This window comes from Amphiura filiformis, chromosome 20 (assembly GCF_039555335.1).
Source record: "Amphiura filiformis chromosome 20, Afil_fr2py, whole genome shotgun sequence".
In the NCBI taxonomy this organism is placed as follows: domain Eukaryota; kingdom Metazoa; phylum Echinodermata; class Ophiuroidea; order Amphilepidida; family Amphiuridae; genus Amphiura; species Amphiura filiformis.
This window is the reverse complement of record NC_092647.1, coordinates 42,160,586-42,178,327: the sequence shown is the minus strand read 5'-3', so window position 1 is coordinate 42,178,327 and position 17,742 is coordinate 42,160,586. Positions and strand designations below refer to the sequence as shown.

At 35.7% G+C, this 17,742-nt stretch overlaps 1 protein-coding gene across 1 annotated transcript in view; it reads left to right on the top strand.

Annotated features, from left to right (window-relative positions):
• Positions 1-17,742, top strand: part of LOC140143109 (extracellular serine proteinase-like) — a 99,561-nt gene that overhangs the window by 37,034 nt on the left and 44,785 nt on the right. Inside the window, exon 2 of the mRNA XM_072165161.1 lies at positions 12,641-12,826. Coding sequence (XP_072021262.1) covers positions 12,653-12,826 — 174 coding nt within the window. The 5' untranslated portion in view covers positions 12,641-12,652. The remainder of the gene's footprint in view (positions 1-12,640; positions 12,827-17,742) is intronic.

The window sequence follows — 17,742 nt, the reverse complement described above, 5'->3', positions numbered from 1 at the left end:
AGCCGAGGTCTTTCTCGAAGGACTATCTCAGCATGGTGAGTGGACAAGTGAATGATTGTGATGTGCATGACTGCATAAAATTACCACTGTGTATGCACAGTGCAGTGTATAGTTTATACCCACTGATAAATCAGCATATCATTATGTGCATGGTGATTTGGTTAAAATTGTGAGCACAAGGCCAGGTATTATGTAATAGTTCTCTGACTATTAAAAGTTTCAGACATGTAAATGTTTGTGGCAGTATATTTTTCACAAATTGCAGAAAGTAGCAGACAGCATCATCTGGGATCATCTGGCTGGGCAAAAGTTTATTCTTTAGTCAGTGGGTCTAGTTTGTAGACTCTATAGCGTTATTATTAAAACTGGACCCATTGAGTGATCCCAGCGAACCTGTAAACAAATTAAAATTGTTTATAATGCTTAGAAGTGAATGATAAGTCATCATGGTCATTCAAATTGTCATGGTATTTTTGAAATGAGAATTTCTGTTATGCAAAATAGACTTGCCGCACTGAGCAGTACTGACGAAGTTGGAACCCCATTCAAACACATGTAGCTAATTTATATACTGTCACTTGTCAGTATATAAATTAGGCCCTTCGCACTTGATTATTAGTTTCCTGTTTACCGCCCAAAAAATTGAAAATCTCAAAATAATTAATTATTTTTTCTATTTCTAATTTTCTCCTTTAAAATAACTTTCAACTACTTCTACTTGCCATTTTCTGACTTTAATAATATCAACAATAATGATGAATGAACAAAGAGTACAACTCCACCTTCACTTATTTATAAAATCAAATATTGTTGTGAAATAATTAAATGCCCGCTCTAGTCAAAACGAGCCAATAGTTGCCTGTAATAGTTCAAACTAAATAAAGAAAATAAAAGATAATTAATAATTAAAAGTCACCTTGTCCCTTTTTCAAAATCTTTAACAAGAAACTAATAATACAGATTCATGTAAATTCCTTATTTTTGTAATAAGTAGGCTTTAGGCTGAGCCACTAACACTGAGGCTATACATGTTTATGACAATGACAAAGGTATCAAAATCTGAATTTTGATGATTTTTACGAGCATCCGGATGAGCAAATCACTCATGGTATTTCATAGACTAGAATAATGGGTATTTCATGTTTAAGTTCTATTCTTGTAGATTTCTCAAGGAGGAAAAAGCAACCTAGTATAAATATAGGCTTGACCAACCACAGATATTGGAACACAATGGGAGATTTTTTTTGAGAGAGGGGATGGGGAGATTTTTTTTACTTTTTGCTTAATTCATGCACTGGTCAAAATTGATTGATTTTGACTGAACATTTCGAACATTTTCAAAATATGTTTGAAAAAAAAAAATCATTTTTTTTCCAAATTTTCAAGCTTTCGGAGACTAGTATTAATTAGGGTCATTTTAGCCTCCAGAAAAAATTAAAGTGAAAAAAATTTCGACCAACCTACCATACTTGAAAAGCCCATCCGCTCGAGTTTTTTTCTGTCGCCTTGACTTTTCAAATGTTTGTTTGGGTTTTGTTCAATTATTCTTGAATTTGCTTCCTTTCTAGTACAGGGTGAGTAAAAAAAGTGCAATAGAGAAAAGAATCCATTTTTATTTAAGAACCGAGTTGAACCTTTTAGGTTTTCAAACATTTTATACATAACATATCCATTAGAGATCATGTGTGAAAAAATCAAGGAATTAGCATTTACCGTTTTGTTTTTATGACACATTTTATAGCGATACCGTACCCAATTTTAATGTTTGTCCAAGAGGCATCTAAAATTTGAATGTCAGCCCACTCTGTGTAAGGTAGATTTGGAACAACTGCCATTTTCTTAACCTCATTGTATTGAAATAAAATGGAGCACCCAAAGTGTTATTGTCCTTGGTCTTGTTTAAGGAGAAGAAACATTATTTGTTGTTATTTTCATTTTCCCTTTACTTTTTTCTCTATCAAAAACATAGTATACATTTGTAGGCGGGTTTTTCAAATGTCAAAATGAAATGTGCGCAAATTGAAGTGGAGTGAATTACAAAATATTCATTAAGTTGGACATATTGGGGTTAAAAAAACTGGAGTTGGAGTCGAGTGAGGTATGAAGGACTTAAAGTAATGTTAGAAAGTTTGTTTGAACAAAAAAAATTAAAAGTAATGCAAAAATCAATCTAATTAAGTTAAAGTTAGTTTCAGAGCTGGTGCTTTTATCGTGCATTGTGTGCTCTCATTCAAAATACATGGACAAATAATGAAATTGGGTATCGCAGCAAAAGGACACAAGCCGAGAGGACTAAGGGCAAGCGCGTTTTTGGCACACATTCATGGGGCATCGTTTAAATAAAACGCTCTAAAAACAGTACGGAATGAAACGCTTAAATATGCAAATTTTTCTTGCTAGCTCGCTGCATTATATCTAGACCATTTAGGGGCTATGCAATATTACTATGAGCCCCGAGGGTAAAACTAGGGGAATTTTAGGCACACATTAACCATGTTAATGGGGCACCTTTTAATGTTCTAAAAAGTCTTTAATATACATAAAGTATACATTTTCAGAAAGAAAATGATGCAAGGTCTCCCAACACTAAGCACAGCAGATGTGGGCAGAAATGAGCAGTTTTTGAGAAAAGAGCTACATTTTGATTTTCCATGTCAATATTTCTGACCATAACAACTTTCTCTTAATAACAAAGTTGATGAAAATTGCATATTTGTGTTCAAAAGACAAAAAACTATGATGATATTAGTTTTAGAATTTTTTTCTTCGTTTTAAAAATATGGGTCAAAAAAGGTTGGATATTTTAATATGTGACCCCTCGGCACAACTGAGCCCTGAACTCGCCAATCATCATTTTTGAGATATTCAACCAAAATATTCTGCTTGAAATTAGCTTTAAAATGATGTATATCATGTCTATACTACTTGACATTTAAGTAGTGAAAAATCAATAAAACAGTCAATAAATCCTTTGTTTCCTATTGTTTATTGTTAAGTTCGATGGAGCATATCTCAATAGTGACACTGGCGACATCCGGGCTCAGTTGTGCCGAGGGGTCACATATGGCATAGCAACATTTACTCTAATTCGATAACTGCAGGCCTACAGCGCAAGTCTCATACATGTTCAATTATCTCAATCATATAATTTCACTCTGCTCCTATGTAAAAATGTACCTATGTACTAGTATTAAACTATACATTTCTCTTGACATTTCCTCAACTGCTCTGAAGGAGTTGCTTGCTCTATTCCCTTTTCAATACTTTTTTAAGTACATTTATTTTTGTCCAAATCTGTTATTTGGCCATAACTAGGTTTTTTTTATCACTTTTTATGTCCTATTTGCCAATTTTAACTTGAAACTTGAAAATGACAATTTTTCACACGCAATAGCCAGAAGCAAAAGATAATTCATTTTACTCTTGATCACGGACTTAACACTTTACAGGAAGTCCATCACCACAATATTTTTTTTGACATTAATATTCATTTTTTTTAAATTACAAAACACCACACACACAGTCACACATCACCAAACATAAGAAATCCCAAACCCCATGATACACAGGGCAAAATGGAAATTAACAAACACACAACAATTTAAACCATCAATCAACAATCATCCCTACTCTCTAAACAACACACATCAAGCATTGCAGCCATGTTCAAGTGTCATGTACAAACATGTACCATTGGCCTGCCAAATGAAAAAAAAAAAAAAAATTTATTTCAGAGGGCTTCAAAGATCAATCATCCTTTTTTAAATTAAATTAAGACAGACACAATGTTGAAAAGAAATCTACACCACTGATGACTTTACATAAATTTGCCATGGAAGTCACTATTGAAGGATAAAAGTTTGTTAAAGCTTAGGATTTCACACTTTTATTGAACCACATTTCTAAACATGCTTGATTCCAAAACCCTATAGTTTTGAACTGCTGTCCGCACACCCCTGGCTCTGTCAAGTCGAATGCCCCCGGGATGGAGCACTCAGTAGCTGTATCATACATATCAGGCCTGGCTGCCACTACTACACTGCAATAGGAATTAAACACTTTTCTAAACAATATCTTGCACCATGTCTTTAAGGAATTTGATAGGCTGTAAGAATTTAACACATGTCTAAATTGGAATTTGACATTGGTTTTTAGGAACTAAACACTTTTCTTACAAAGTTTCTAAACATGTGTAGCATTTAAATATGTTTAAAAACAGGGGTGCAATTCCTAAACATGCTTTTTGCAGTGTAATCAGTGGTAATATTAAATAACAAATAAAAGGCAGCATAGTATAAAACAGGCAACAAATAGTAACAGTATTAAATGCTGTGGCCAGTCTCTCTTCTTTTTTAACTTTATCCAAAGAGACAACTCCCAGGGGGCAAAAGTTTCACAGTGTGTATGCATGACCAGAGATTTTTAAAACATATGAACAGGATTTGCTCTTTTGAGCAAAACAAAACCCTACTAGGATTTGTGTGATTCATGTTTATTCTCAGAAAAGGACGCATAATTCTAATTTGTGTTTTTCTGGTCACATGTGTACACTTTCACCCGGCCGGCCCCACCCGGGGGCCCCACACCCCAACCCCCACATATACACAACCACCCCACACAGTTCACAGGCAAAGCAAACCACACGCATGAACCTTGTATCCTTGATTTACATGTGTAGTTTTCAACAAATTAAAGCACCCCCTGAACGTTGTTAAAAATCATGTAAAATTAGCCACTTTTTGGCAATCTCTGAGCCCCTCACAGAAAAGATCCTGGACACACCGGTGTGTAAAATATGATTTCCTGCATGTTTCCTTTCTCCATTCGTACCTGGCTGAGGGTTCTGATATTTTATCATTCTCTGCGTCTACACAAGTAAAAAGTGAATATAACATTTGTGAATTTAAAAATGCAATATTTTAAATCTGTCAGACATGCAGACCTACATGTTAAATAAAGTAGAGGAGTTGAATTTGTCTTTGGTGGAAATTCTGCGGTCAGTGAGTGTTTTGCATACAAACAAGTACTTTACATTAGGCTATGCTTTTTACTAGTGATAAACTTTTCCTGACTGACCGACCGACCCAAATTCTGAAAGTGATCTATGGACAAGCAAACAATTTATTTTTTGGCCTAATTGTAGGGAAGGGTTTCTGTTAATTTTGAGCTGAAATAACAAGTTAAAGTGAAAAAACCCTACCGGTTATTTTGACCGTTTAACATGCAGTTCTATAGGAGGACATAAAGTCATAATTTTATGAATTATGACTTCATGTCAAACTTTGCTTTGTTGACTTACAAACACAACAAATTTGGCCGATTCCAGTTATATAGGTGGACGTTGGGACATGTGTAAACATTTATACAAATATGCCAAAAAATCAGGTTTGAAAAAAATTAACCAATTTCATAAAATAAGATCGTACATTAGGACCTTTACAAATAATTCTTAGTTTCCTGTTTCCCGTCCGCATCCAAAGTAGAGAATTGCAAAATATTTAGGCCTAATTATTTTATTTTTATTTTGGATTTTCTCTTTTAAAGTAACTTTTTTAAATGACTTCCAGTTAAAATGACTTCCAGTTGCTACTTTCTGACTTTGATCATATCAACTATAATGATGAATAAACTAACAACATAACTGTACGATTACTCCTGTATAAAATTAAACATAGTTGTAAAATAATTAAATGCATGCTCCTAAAACGGCCGGGTTGATGTAGATGTAGGTTGCGACCGCTTGTTTTAAAATTAAAATAATAGATAATTAATAATTAAAAGTCACCTCATCCCTTGTTTTCAACCATGAAACAGGAAACTATGAATCAATTGTGAAGGGCCTTATGGCTTTAATTTTTATTATATTGACAATGGTGTTATTTTTTTTTAAATTTATTCCTCCTATTTGTATGTGTGCTAAGGGGGACTCAGGGTTGCCTGCCATGAATAATTTTCTGGGATAAAATGGGTACATCAAAGAGTAAAGTGTCCTTAAAATTACTATTGACAAAATTAATGGGGACCAAAATTTGGCTTTGCTCCCTCACACTGAATCTTGGCTATACTAAATTACTACTGATGTATGCTGCACAAATCAAGTGACACTTCCCTAGTTCCTGCCCACATGTGGGTTCTGTGTACATGTAGTATGTCACAAACACCAATCCAGGACACCACTGCACATGACCATGACTCTTACCATGACTGCTCTCTGATGTCTGTGTTTTCAGAAAGTAAGTATTTTCCTGCAAAACCATTCACCTAATATAAGGTGAAGGACAAACCTGTAAAGTAAGATATTTTCAATGCCTGAAAAATTTGCAAGCATTGAAAAATTCATGTAATTTCCATACGTCAGACCAGTTAGGGGTGGGGTCCATATCCCCCCCCCCCTTTTTATCAGTCAGTCTGGGTGGATTATGCTGTCACCAAAGTCCAAACAAAAGTTCAAGAATGTAGTATGCTTTGTACCTGATATTATAGTTCCAAATATCTTTTCAAAACTGAACAAATGTGCAGCAAATCTAGTGAACACATACAAACTACACATGTATGTATTATCTCGGTCAGGGTTGTTCCATCTAGTGCACTTACCCATTTCTCACATCTGTCAAAGGGGACACCCTCACAACATCCCTATTGGATTGTACAGGGTCTTTGATTTCAAGTCAATTTTCTCCGCATAGAACACGTCAATGTGCATTAATTTTCCTTTGTAATTTATTCATTATTGGGAGTGTATTCCCCTGATAAGAAATCTAACTTTTTAAATTGTTTCACAAAGAGGTATATATCATATGACATGTTTTGTGATTTCCCCCATTGAGTACAACAGTAAGTGTCCCCTGTGTCTGAGGGCGCAAGATGGAATAGCCGAATCTATCGTGAGCGACCGACAGAATGTAAAATACCCTATGTAATAACCATACCCATACATGTACATGTATGTAAGGAGGAGCACAATGTTAGGACGACGTGCCATGCATACTGCATGGTCCAGTGTGCACTTTTTCTCTTTTTCACTGAGTTTCATGAATTAGAAAGTTCCATGAAAGAAGTTTAAGATATTTTTAAACAGTAAAATTATGTATAATTAATTATCAAGACCTAACTGGTTTATTTCATCAATGCTAACAATAATATGATTATGCTAATTCACAGATATTAACCTAAATAATATGGTGGATATGTAGGATACATGACAGATGACTTATTTGACAGCCCCCAATTTTAGGAAAAAGGGCAAATAAAGTGAAGTCAACAAATTTTAAATCAAATTTTAGATCTATTTTGACATATTTAGGTATAATCAGTTCACATTTTTGTACCGGCCAGGAACTGGCCGGTACTTATTAATTGGCTCAAGTTTGTTGTTGTTTCTAACTTTCTATAGATAGTGTATGAACAAAACAGAAGATATTGTCAAAAAATGATCGAGTTGTCAAGGCAAATAGAAATACCAAAATTGGTGTGTGAAGACAACAGATGTTTTGTGTTGGTTTTGCAATATTAAGGTAAAATCAGTATAATATTTTAGGAACTTTCTTTCAAAATTGAAAATTTGGCAAATTCGCTGGTCCTCTTACCATGCACATTGACCTTTTTAGAGTATAAAGCACAGGGGACAATATAATACTCAGTACAAGTTCCAATATCTGTGGTGTCAGTGTGTGGTCAATGGTCATAGTGCTTTTCAAGCAGGGTCAAGGTTATCTAGCAGCAATCTTGCTATAAGTTTATGAAACTGTTTTGATGTCATTACACATCTATTCCAGAAAACTTACACATGAAAATTAATTGGCAATTGGTGGGAGAGAATAATTGGCAGGACAATTGGTTCTACATTTAGGAGTTTCACATGATAATAATTAGATGTTAGGATAGAAGAGGGTGTAATGTTATGCCCTTAATCAAAAGTCTGCTGCAAAAGCTATTTGCACTCACACATGATAAACAATTATCTTCTTTTGGATAAGTTGATTAACTTCATATATTTTGGTATAATAATGATGACATAAATCAGAAAATGGAGCTCTAGTGCAGATGTAACGAATTATGTTCCTCATTATATCACTAGTCTTTAACCATGCTAACAAAATTAATACAATAGCTTTGGGTTTCAGTATGTGTAGGCCTATAATATATTTGTTGTTTATATAGTCCCAAAAATTATTCTTGATATAGTGTTTAATATTCTGTGTGTTTAAATTTTCAAAACCAGATTGTTATGAATTAATCTATACTAAAAGATGCGAATGTTGTTTGCTTTTACAAATTTCATTTGTGCAATCACAATTATACTCATAAACAGTTTTGACGTAAGTATCCCAGCAAACACAAAATGTTTTCGACATCATTCGCAAAAAAGATTATAAAAGGTTGTCAGAAAACGTTTAAATGTCGGGTTATATAAAGGGTATATTAAGAGTATAAAACGTTTTCATAACCTTAAAAAACATTTTTGATAATCTACTGCCCAACAAACAAAAATGTTTTACAGAAAACGTTTAAATGTCGGGTTATATAAAGGGTATAAAAACGTTTTAATAACATTCCATAAACATTCTTGAAAACTTAATACAAAACATTCTAAACAGAATGTTATTTTGGGGTTGAACAAATATTTTGCGAAAAATGTTTGCCCAAAATATTTTCAATAACGTTTTAAAACGTTTTCATGACCTTTATATAACCCGACATTTAAATGTTATTAAAGGTTTTAAAAAAACATTGTAAGAATATTTCTGTGTTTGCTAGGTTCAAATATTTTAACATAATGTTATTTAAGTATTGACACAATATTTGGCAAAAATGTTTGCAAAAATAGTTTACAATAACATTTTTTGAAACATTTAAAGATATTGTTGAAGTGTGTTTTCATACAAAACGTTTTTAAAACGTTATCATGACCTTTATATAACCCGACATTTTAATGTTATTAAAACGTTTTACCTAAACTAAAAGCCAAAATATAACTTTTTTAAAACGTTTTTAAAACGTTTTTGTGTTTGCTGGGATAGTGTGAAAGAAGAATACAAAATAGGGTGTAACATAAACTATTGGGAAAATCGCTAATGAATTAGCTTCCAAATTAAATAAGGATGTAGAAGGGATCACATCACATTTGGTACCAAATGATCACATTTGGTGCCAAATGTTTGGAATTTATTTCATCTTATTTCAAATGTATCTAACAACGTAGACTGATTTTGAGAGAATAGCAACAAATGGAATTTGGCTCAAAATACAACCATAATCTTTACACTTAAAAATTATTTTTACTGTATATTTATATTTTAAAACGAAGTCTTATGTTACTCATTGTAATTCATCCTTTTGCCGGTACATCCCTTTTTAAAGGGATTTTTATTAAACATGGATCTAAGCTCCCGATCTAATTGCATGACTCGGACCGACTTGGCTTTGAGTCCGAGTCCTTTTGTGTTCGAGGCCGAGCCGAGTCTTTTTATGTCCGAAGTCGAGTCCAAGTCCGACAAAAAGTGGACTCGAGTCCGGACTCGAGTCCGAGTCCGGACTCAAACGATACATCACTGCCAGGATCTGTGCTCACAGGTACATGTAGTAATCAGATTCCCAGTCTGTAATACAGACAACTTGACTGGGGACCTGTACAATAGATAAATTTAATAAAAGTCATTCTTTTTCCAAGTTATATCATCAATTAGGAGAACCACATATTTTCAAAGCAATTTTCAATGCGCTTCTGTAGTCTTTAGTATTTTATAAATCTATATAAATTAATCCCATTTAGGCCTAGGTGGTCACATTTCTAAATGTGCAGTTCAGTGTATTATGGGATGGGTGCAATTCATACACTCTTCCCCCCTGAAAGAAGAAATATAACTAAAAATGGTGAGAAAATACACAAACTCACAAGGAGAGTGAAATTCAACTGGGGTGACTTGAATGGGTGCTTCTATATATACACCCCAGTGTGGGCGGTTTAAGGTCATGTCCTGGGGTCATGTCTTCCATATTAGGGGGTGTATGGATTTCAACTGGAATAGCCCAATGGCAATAAGCTCACATACTTGTATGGTCATCTTGGACATGTTGCATGTTGGATAGGAAAAATAGGACAATCTGAAGCTACAGAACACACCCCTACATGGGCAAAACAATTGCTCTAGTACCCCAGGCTAATAGGTACATGTACACACAGGATACTTTGTAAAAAGAAAGTCACTATTATTTTGTAAAATCATTGCAATTTGTGTAAAATTGTCTCAATTTTGGTCAAATCAACATGTAAAATCGCCAAAAATCACTGCAATTTTTGTAAAATCAACAACATTTTTGTAAAATCACCAAAAATTGTGTAAAATCTCCAAATTTTTGTAAATTCACCCAAATTTTTGTAAAATTGCCAAAATGTTTGTAAAATCGCCAATTTTTTTGTGAAATTGCCAAAATTTTGGTAAAATCGCAAAATTTTTTGTAAAATCGACAAAATTTTTGTAAAATCGCAAAAATTTTTGTAAAATCGCAAAATTTTTTGTAAAATCGCAAAAATTTTTGTAAAATCGCCAGCATTTTTGTAAAATCGCCAACATTTGTGTAAAATCACCGAAATTTTGGTAAAATTATGGGACATGTTTCAAATGTCACCAAAAAAAATGACAAATCACAATAATTAAGAACAGATTTATTAAAAAAAAAAAAAATTATGTTAAAATAATAAAAAGTTTATGGCGATTTCCCGTTTTTTCCCCGAGTGACATGGGGCCTGTCAATAACGGGAGTGTAGGCTGATTGCACGTATGTGTAATTGAATGGGCGGAAGTGAAGAGGTCGGGGAAGAGGTACGAAGTGGCCTATTTCCCGGCAGAAAATTAGCTAGAAAAGCACTAAAAAGCGAGTTTCACGACGAGGAATTGCGTATTCTAAGGCCTACAATGATCCCGGGCAATGATCTCTTGACGGAACTGTTATGATTGATCGTATTGATTGGCATTGGTCGCATGCACACTACGGCAACGTTACACAGTGAGTCAATTGGGGCGAACTGGTCGTGGTATGTACGTGTATTGGGGCGAACTGGTCGTGGTATGTATTGTGTATTGGGTGAACCTTTTTGGGGCGAATGTGTTTCGGGGTGAGAAGTCTCGCATCCGATTGTATATACTGTGCCCCTTATCAATTTTTGGTAGGTGCCGCACCCAACCCTATTTGCCACGCAGGTTGACAAAATGGAAAGTTGCCAGAATTTGTTTTGATTGTAAACACTATCATGACTATCGTGAGCAAGGCGTGAGGGGAGGGGAAGTTGATGATACTAGCGGTTAGCAAACTATGTCTATAATATGCATGAGGCCCTGTGAAAATTAAATAGTTTTCTAGAAACATGAGAAGAGGGGTAATGAAGTGTAAAGGGCGGCCAGCGCAAAACCTTTGCCATTTCATCTGAAAATGACCATACGGTAGATCCCAGCAAACACAAAAGTTATAATAAGTTATATTTTGGCTTTTGGTTTAGGTAAAAACGTTTTAATAACATTAAAATGTCGGGTTATATAAAGGTCATCAAAACGTTTTAAAACGTTTGGTATGAAAACACACTACAACAATATTTTTAAAATGTTTTCAAAATGTTATTGTAAACTATTTTTGCAAACATTTTTTCCAAATGTTCTTAAAATGTATTTTTCAAAACGGGTTAATAACATTTAAATGTCGGGTTATATAAAGGTCATGCAAACGTTTTAAAAACGTTATTGCAAATATTTTGGGCAAACATTTTTATCAAAATATTTTTTCAACCTCAAAATAACATTCTGTTTAGAATGTTTTGTATCAAGTTTTCAAAAATGTTTTTGGAATGTTATAAAAACGTTTTTATACCCTTTATATAACCCGACATTTAATCGCTTTTCTGTAAAACTTTTTGTGTTTGCTGAGCAGTCGATTATCAAAAATGTTTTTAATGTTATGAAAACGTTTTATACCCTTAATATACCCTTTATATAACCCGACATTTAAACGCTTTTCTGACAACCTTTTATAACCTTTTGCGAATGATGTCGAAAACGTTTTGTGTTTGCTGGGATGCTATATTTAAAGCATCCATATTGAGTTTGTCGAATAGCATAAAAATATTTTAAGCACGGATTTTTAATTCTCACTGCACGGATTTTTAATCTCACTGCACAAACGTGCCAGGAGGCACGTTAAAATAGCCCCTGCTTCGCAGCCAGGAGCAGCTCCTCGAGTTTCGTACGAGTTATAACGAAACAATTAGCATTAATTGAGTTCCTTGTCCAGGGGAATTTCAAGCTAACATGTTTAGAAAATATTTTGTCAACATTGAACAACATTATGTTAGAATGTCATATAAAGTCTTCAAAAAAGTTTTCGGAATGTTATTTAAACTCAAAATTTTAACTTTTTCTGTATTAAAGCGTTTTGTGTTCTTCAATTAGAAATTTTCGCTTGACAAAACCAGTAAGCTTTTACTTACTCGAATATTTTGTGTTTGTGTTCTTGCTGGGAACTCTCTTGCTGGGAACTCTCAGGCTGAGTCGGGCTCAGAAGTGTCTTAACGTTGTATATCCTTTGACAATCGGGTTACTGAACGTGATGATTCAATTTGTATTGTTCTTAACATTTGTATTTTTTACAGTTAAGTGTGATTATGATAATAGGCTACACGTCAACGATGGCTCCAAATAAAGCCTACGAAGTGCAGACACTGGTTCTGCTGATGACATTGTTTCTTTCATTGCAAGTCAGTGTTTCTACGGCAGCCCGTCATTACCCACTACCACCAGGGAGGAAGATTGCAAATCAATACATTCTTAGTCTAAAGGTAAGGACAGGTGGTGGCCGCATTGCATTCTCTAAATTCAGTAAATTTTCATCGTCAACCGTGTAATTGAATGAGATTATTTTGAAATTTTAAAACGCTTGAAATATCACAAACAAATAGGCCTATGTTGATAAATAATATAAATACAAGCTAAAACCGTTGGGGTTCGATAATGAACCCCGGTCCCCGCCTCCGTGCATCCGCTGGTATTCATGCTCGTCGAAAATTTCGCGAAATAAGGGGTGTTTTCAGATGAAGAAACGTGATTCGCGAAACACATAAAAAGGGGCGTTTTTCAAACCACGTGTTCGCGAAATTGAAAAAAAGGGTATTTTCATCGAGCAGCCTACGCGTTATTGCCAGAAAAGGGCATATTAGAAATATCGTTCGTGTTAAGTTAGCGAAAATAGAGGTATTTTCGAAGGGCAAATAATTCGCGCCAATCGCTAAAAAAAGGGGTGATTTTCCCCTAAAAAAATTCGCGAAATGAGATGCAAAAGGGGGTGTTTTTAACGTTCACCGACAAGCATGAATTGAATACCTGCGGATGCACGGAGTGCGGGGACCGGAATGAACCCCACAAAACTAACCAACTATTGGAAAATGCCATACGGCCGGGCAGTTTCACAAGTTGCCGCCTCGATCATGTCATCCGCCGCCTGGGTAAGGATGGCTAGCCACCTAAACAAGATATTCCTGAAAAACATTGGTGTCAGTTCCAATTTAGAATGTAATTATTATTTGAATGTAATGTTAAAGATGTTGTAGAACTTGTAACTTGGGGACAATGATCCCTGACACTTGGGGAGTATAAAACCGCAAAGGTCATGTGAGGTTAAAGGTCAGGTCAAATTTTAAGTTGCTGCGATCAGGCTGTAACTTTGGGAAAATGATCCCTGACTCTTGGGGAATATTAAACCACGAAGGTCATGTGAGGTCAAAGGTCAGGTCAAATTAGGAGTTGCTCCGATTTGGCTGTAACTCGGGGGACGTGATCCCAGACTCTTGGGGAGTATGAAACCGCAAAGATCATGTGAGGTCAAAGGTCAGGTCAAATTTGAAGTTGCTCCTATTAGGCTGTAACTTGGGGACAATGATCCCTGAAACTTGGGGAGTATAAAACCGCAAAGGTCATGTGAGGTCAAAGGTCAGGTCAAATTTAAAGTTGCTGCGATCAGGCTGTAACTTTGGGAAAATGATCCCTGACACTTCTATCTATCTAGGCTATGTCAATCCACTGTTGGATGTAGCCCTCCTCACGATCACTCCATACCTTTCTATCTAATGCTACTCTCGCCCATGTTGTACCAATATATGATGTTATATCATCTCTCCATCTCCTCTTCTGTCTACCTCTTCCTCTTTTTCCCATTCTTGGTTGCCATTCTAACAATCTCTTTGTCCATCTGTTATCATTTCTTCTGGCAACATGTCCAGCCCATCTCCATTTTGATTGTTTGATTTTTCTCAAAATGTCTGCAACACCGCCAGCTGTCTGATGGTCGAGCACCTTACTTTGTCTCGCAATGAGATGTTTAACATTTGCCGTTCCATTACTCTTTGAGCGGATTGTAGTTTAGTTTCTAAGTATTTAGTTAATGACCATGTTTCAGAGCCATACGTCATTGTTGGAAGGACACATTGATTATATACTTTCCTTCTGAGTGACATGGGTATATTTTTGTTGCATAAGATTTCTTTAGGTCTTCCAAAGCAACTCCAACCTGCTTTTATCCTTCTTAATATTTCTTCCTTCGAACAATCCTTTAACCTCAGTGTTTGGCCCAGATATTTATACTCCTCAACTCTTTCAATTTCCTGATCTTCAATAACGATCTTTTTATCTGTTGCCATATTTGTCATATATTTTGTTTTTCCTTTGTGCATTTTAATCCCACCTTCTTGCTTTCTTTGTTCAAATCATTAAGTTGTATTTCCATGTCCTCCACTGTTAAGGTAGTAAGGGCAACGTCATCTGCAAATCGGAGGTCTGTTAATTTTTCTCCATCAACATTGATTCCTCTTTCATCCAAAGGTAGTTTTTTGAAGATAGCCTCCATAGCTGCAGTGAATATCTTTGGTGACAACGTATCTCCTTGTCTAACTCCTCTGGATATCTTAACAATTTTAGAAACGTCAGTATCCAGATGGATTCTAGATGTTGCATCTGCGTATTATATCCTCCAGAATACAAACAAACCCTTCATTTATTCCTATTTCTCTCAGTGCTTGGAAGAGATCCTGATGTTCTACGGAATCGAATGCTTTCTCGAAATCAATGAATCCAATACATATAAAGTCAAGTTGGTATTCGTTTGACTTTTCTATGAGTTGGTTTATTGCAAGTAGGTGGTCCATGGTTGAGAAACCTTCTCTAAAACCTGCCTGCTCTCGTGGTTGATGTTCATCCAGTTCTTTCTTTAGTCTATTTTGAAAAATTTTTTGTGAAAATTTTGTACAGATGTGAGAGAAGACTAATGGGTCTGTAATTCTTGATGTCTGCTTTGTCTCCCTTCCTGTGAAGAAGAATGATTTTTGCTTCCTTCCAAGATTGTGGGATGCATTTTTTGATGATGATTTGGTTAAACAGTTTTGCTAGATGGGTTATTACTTCACTTCCTCCCTCCTCGAGAATATCCTTTGTTATCTCATCTAATCCTGGTGCCTTGTTTTTCTTCATCTCCTTGATTGCTGTTTCTACTTCACGAAATGTGATGTCTGGTAATTCTTAGTTTTCTGGTGATGTTATTTTGGCTTCTTGGCTCTTGGCCTCCGTGTGTGAATTGTATAGTTCTTGATAGAAGTCTGAACATATATTGAGGATTTCCTCCCTATTTGAAGTTGGTGAACCATCTTTTTTGCGCAGTTTTTGGATTCTGACCTTCTTTCGACTTTTTTTATTTATTTCTTTGGGACCTTTTCCCATTTTCAGTATGTTTTGAATTAGTTTCTCCTCCTCTTTCTATTTCTCTGTCTTCGTTTCTTTCTGGTTGTTTTAACAAGTTCAGCATATTCTACTTTCTCTCTTGCTGTCTTGTTATCTTTTTCCCTGAGTTGCTTTCTTTTTGAGTTCAATTGGTCGATTTCAATATCCTCCTCTGTCTTCTGTTTGGAGCTTTTATTTGGAGGTGCTACAGATGCTGCCTCTTCTAAGATGATGTTTGTTATCAGGCTGCATCTGTCATCTATGTTGAGATGTTCATCTTCCAAGATATGAAATCTATTTTGCAATTGGATTTGAAATTCTTCCTTCCTTTCTCTTAGTTTAAGCAAGTTAACTTTCTTCTTTTTCTGGCTCTTGATGAATTTAAGTCTGGCTAACTTTCTGCTGATGTGAATGCAGGCTCTCACCATTCTGTGGTCGCTAGCGATATCTACTCTCGTGATGACTTCACAGTTTTTCACAATTCCTCTCCGAGGTACTGAGTATAAAGTCAATTTGATTTTTGGTATGGCCATTTGGGCTTTCCCAAGTCCAGTAATCTATTCACATTTTTCTTGAAGCAGGTATTTGTGATCACAAGACTGTGTTGGGCAGCAAATTCTATCATGGTCTCACCCCTTCTATTTCTTTCTCCAACTCCAAATTTTCCCAAGATATTTTCTTCACCTTCTTGTTGTTTACCAACTTTAGCATTAAAGTCTCCCATAACTATGGTATAATTTGATTTGTGCTCTTCCAGTGCTTTTGTGATATCTTCATAGAACTGCTCCACTTCATCATCATCATGGTCACTTGTTGGTGCATATACCTGGATGATGCACATCTCTTCCTTTCCAGCTAGCTGAAGTCTTAGTAAAATCACCCGATTTGAGGAACTCTTCACCTCTATAATGTTGTCTTTGATTTTTGAATGTATCAGGAAACCAACTCCTCTTGCCTTTTTGTTATCTTCTGTTGCTCCTCTGTTGTACATCCAAGCTCCCCCTTCAATCTCTTCCAAACCTTCCCCTTCTCTCCTTGTTTCTGCTAAACCAATGATGTCCCACTTGAATTCCTCTAACTCTTCCAACAAATGTTGTAATTACTCTTCTGTTCTGATTGTTCTTGTGTTGTATGTGCAAACAAATAACTCTTGTCCAGTCTTCCTACTATTCTCCATTCTGAAGCTTCCACTCTTCCCCGCCTTGGAGCCTCCTCGTGGCTTTGACTGCAGAACTTCAATCTGAGGTCTTGCCTCTGAGTAGTTATGACTGGGCGATTTCGAACCATCTAGATGGTACCCATTATGGCCTTGGGTTCTACGGCCTTCCTTATTCTTGTACTTCATAATTCATGAGGGGTTTCTGCCATATACTGACGCGCTGGCAGGATGCGTGTTGTCAGTAGAGGTTAATAGGGTTACCTCACCCTTATTGCAAGATATTATTGGCATCCCAAGATGTTACTACAACCTACTTTTACTCTATGATTGGGGAGAAAGAAAGAAAGAAAAGACAGAAAGATGAAAGAGATAGACACAATTTCCAGTTAGCGTCCACACTGCCTGCTCCTGTAAACAGTATAACTGAGCACGGTGTACAGGGAATAGCACAAAGAAGGTGCCCATGTGGCGCTCGCCTTCACCATCCAACTGGGGATCTATATCCTGTACCCCAGAAAGATATTACAATCGGTAATCGCCCCTGGGATCAGGCGCTATACCCTATACCATTGTATACTAAGGACAAAAACCCACTGTCCTAGCCAAAATCTGATGTTAACCATCCTACCAAGCCAACTAGTTTGACTCACCTATCCTTGCTAACTGGATTGCGAAATGAAAAAATTATAGCAAGAAAAGATTTAGAAAGAGTGAAAGGTAGAGATGAGTAGGTTGGGAGCACCCCCCATAGATAAATCCATGAGGAAAAAAACAGCTTTTTGCACCTACTGGTGCAGATGCTGGTGAAGGGTTATTTTCAGCTCCTCGACA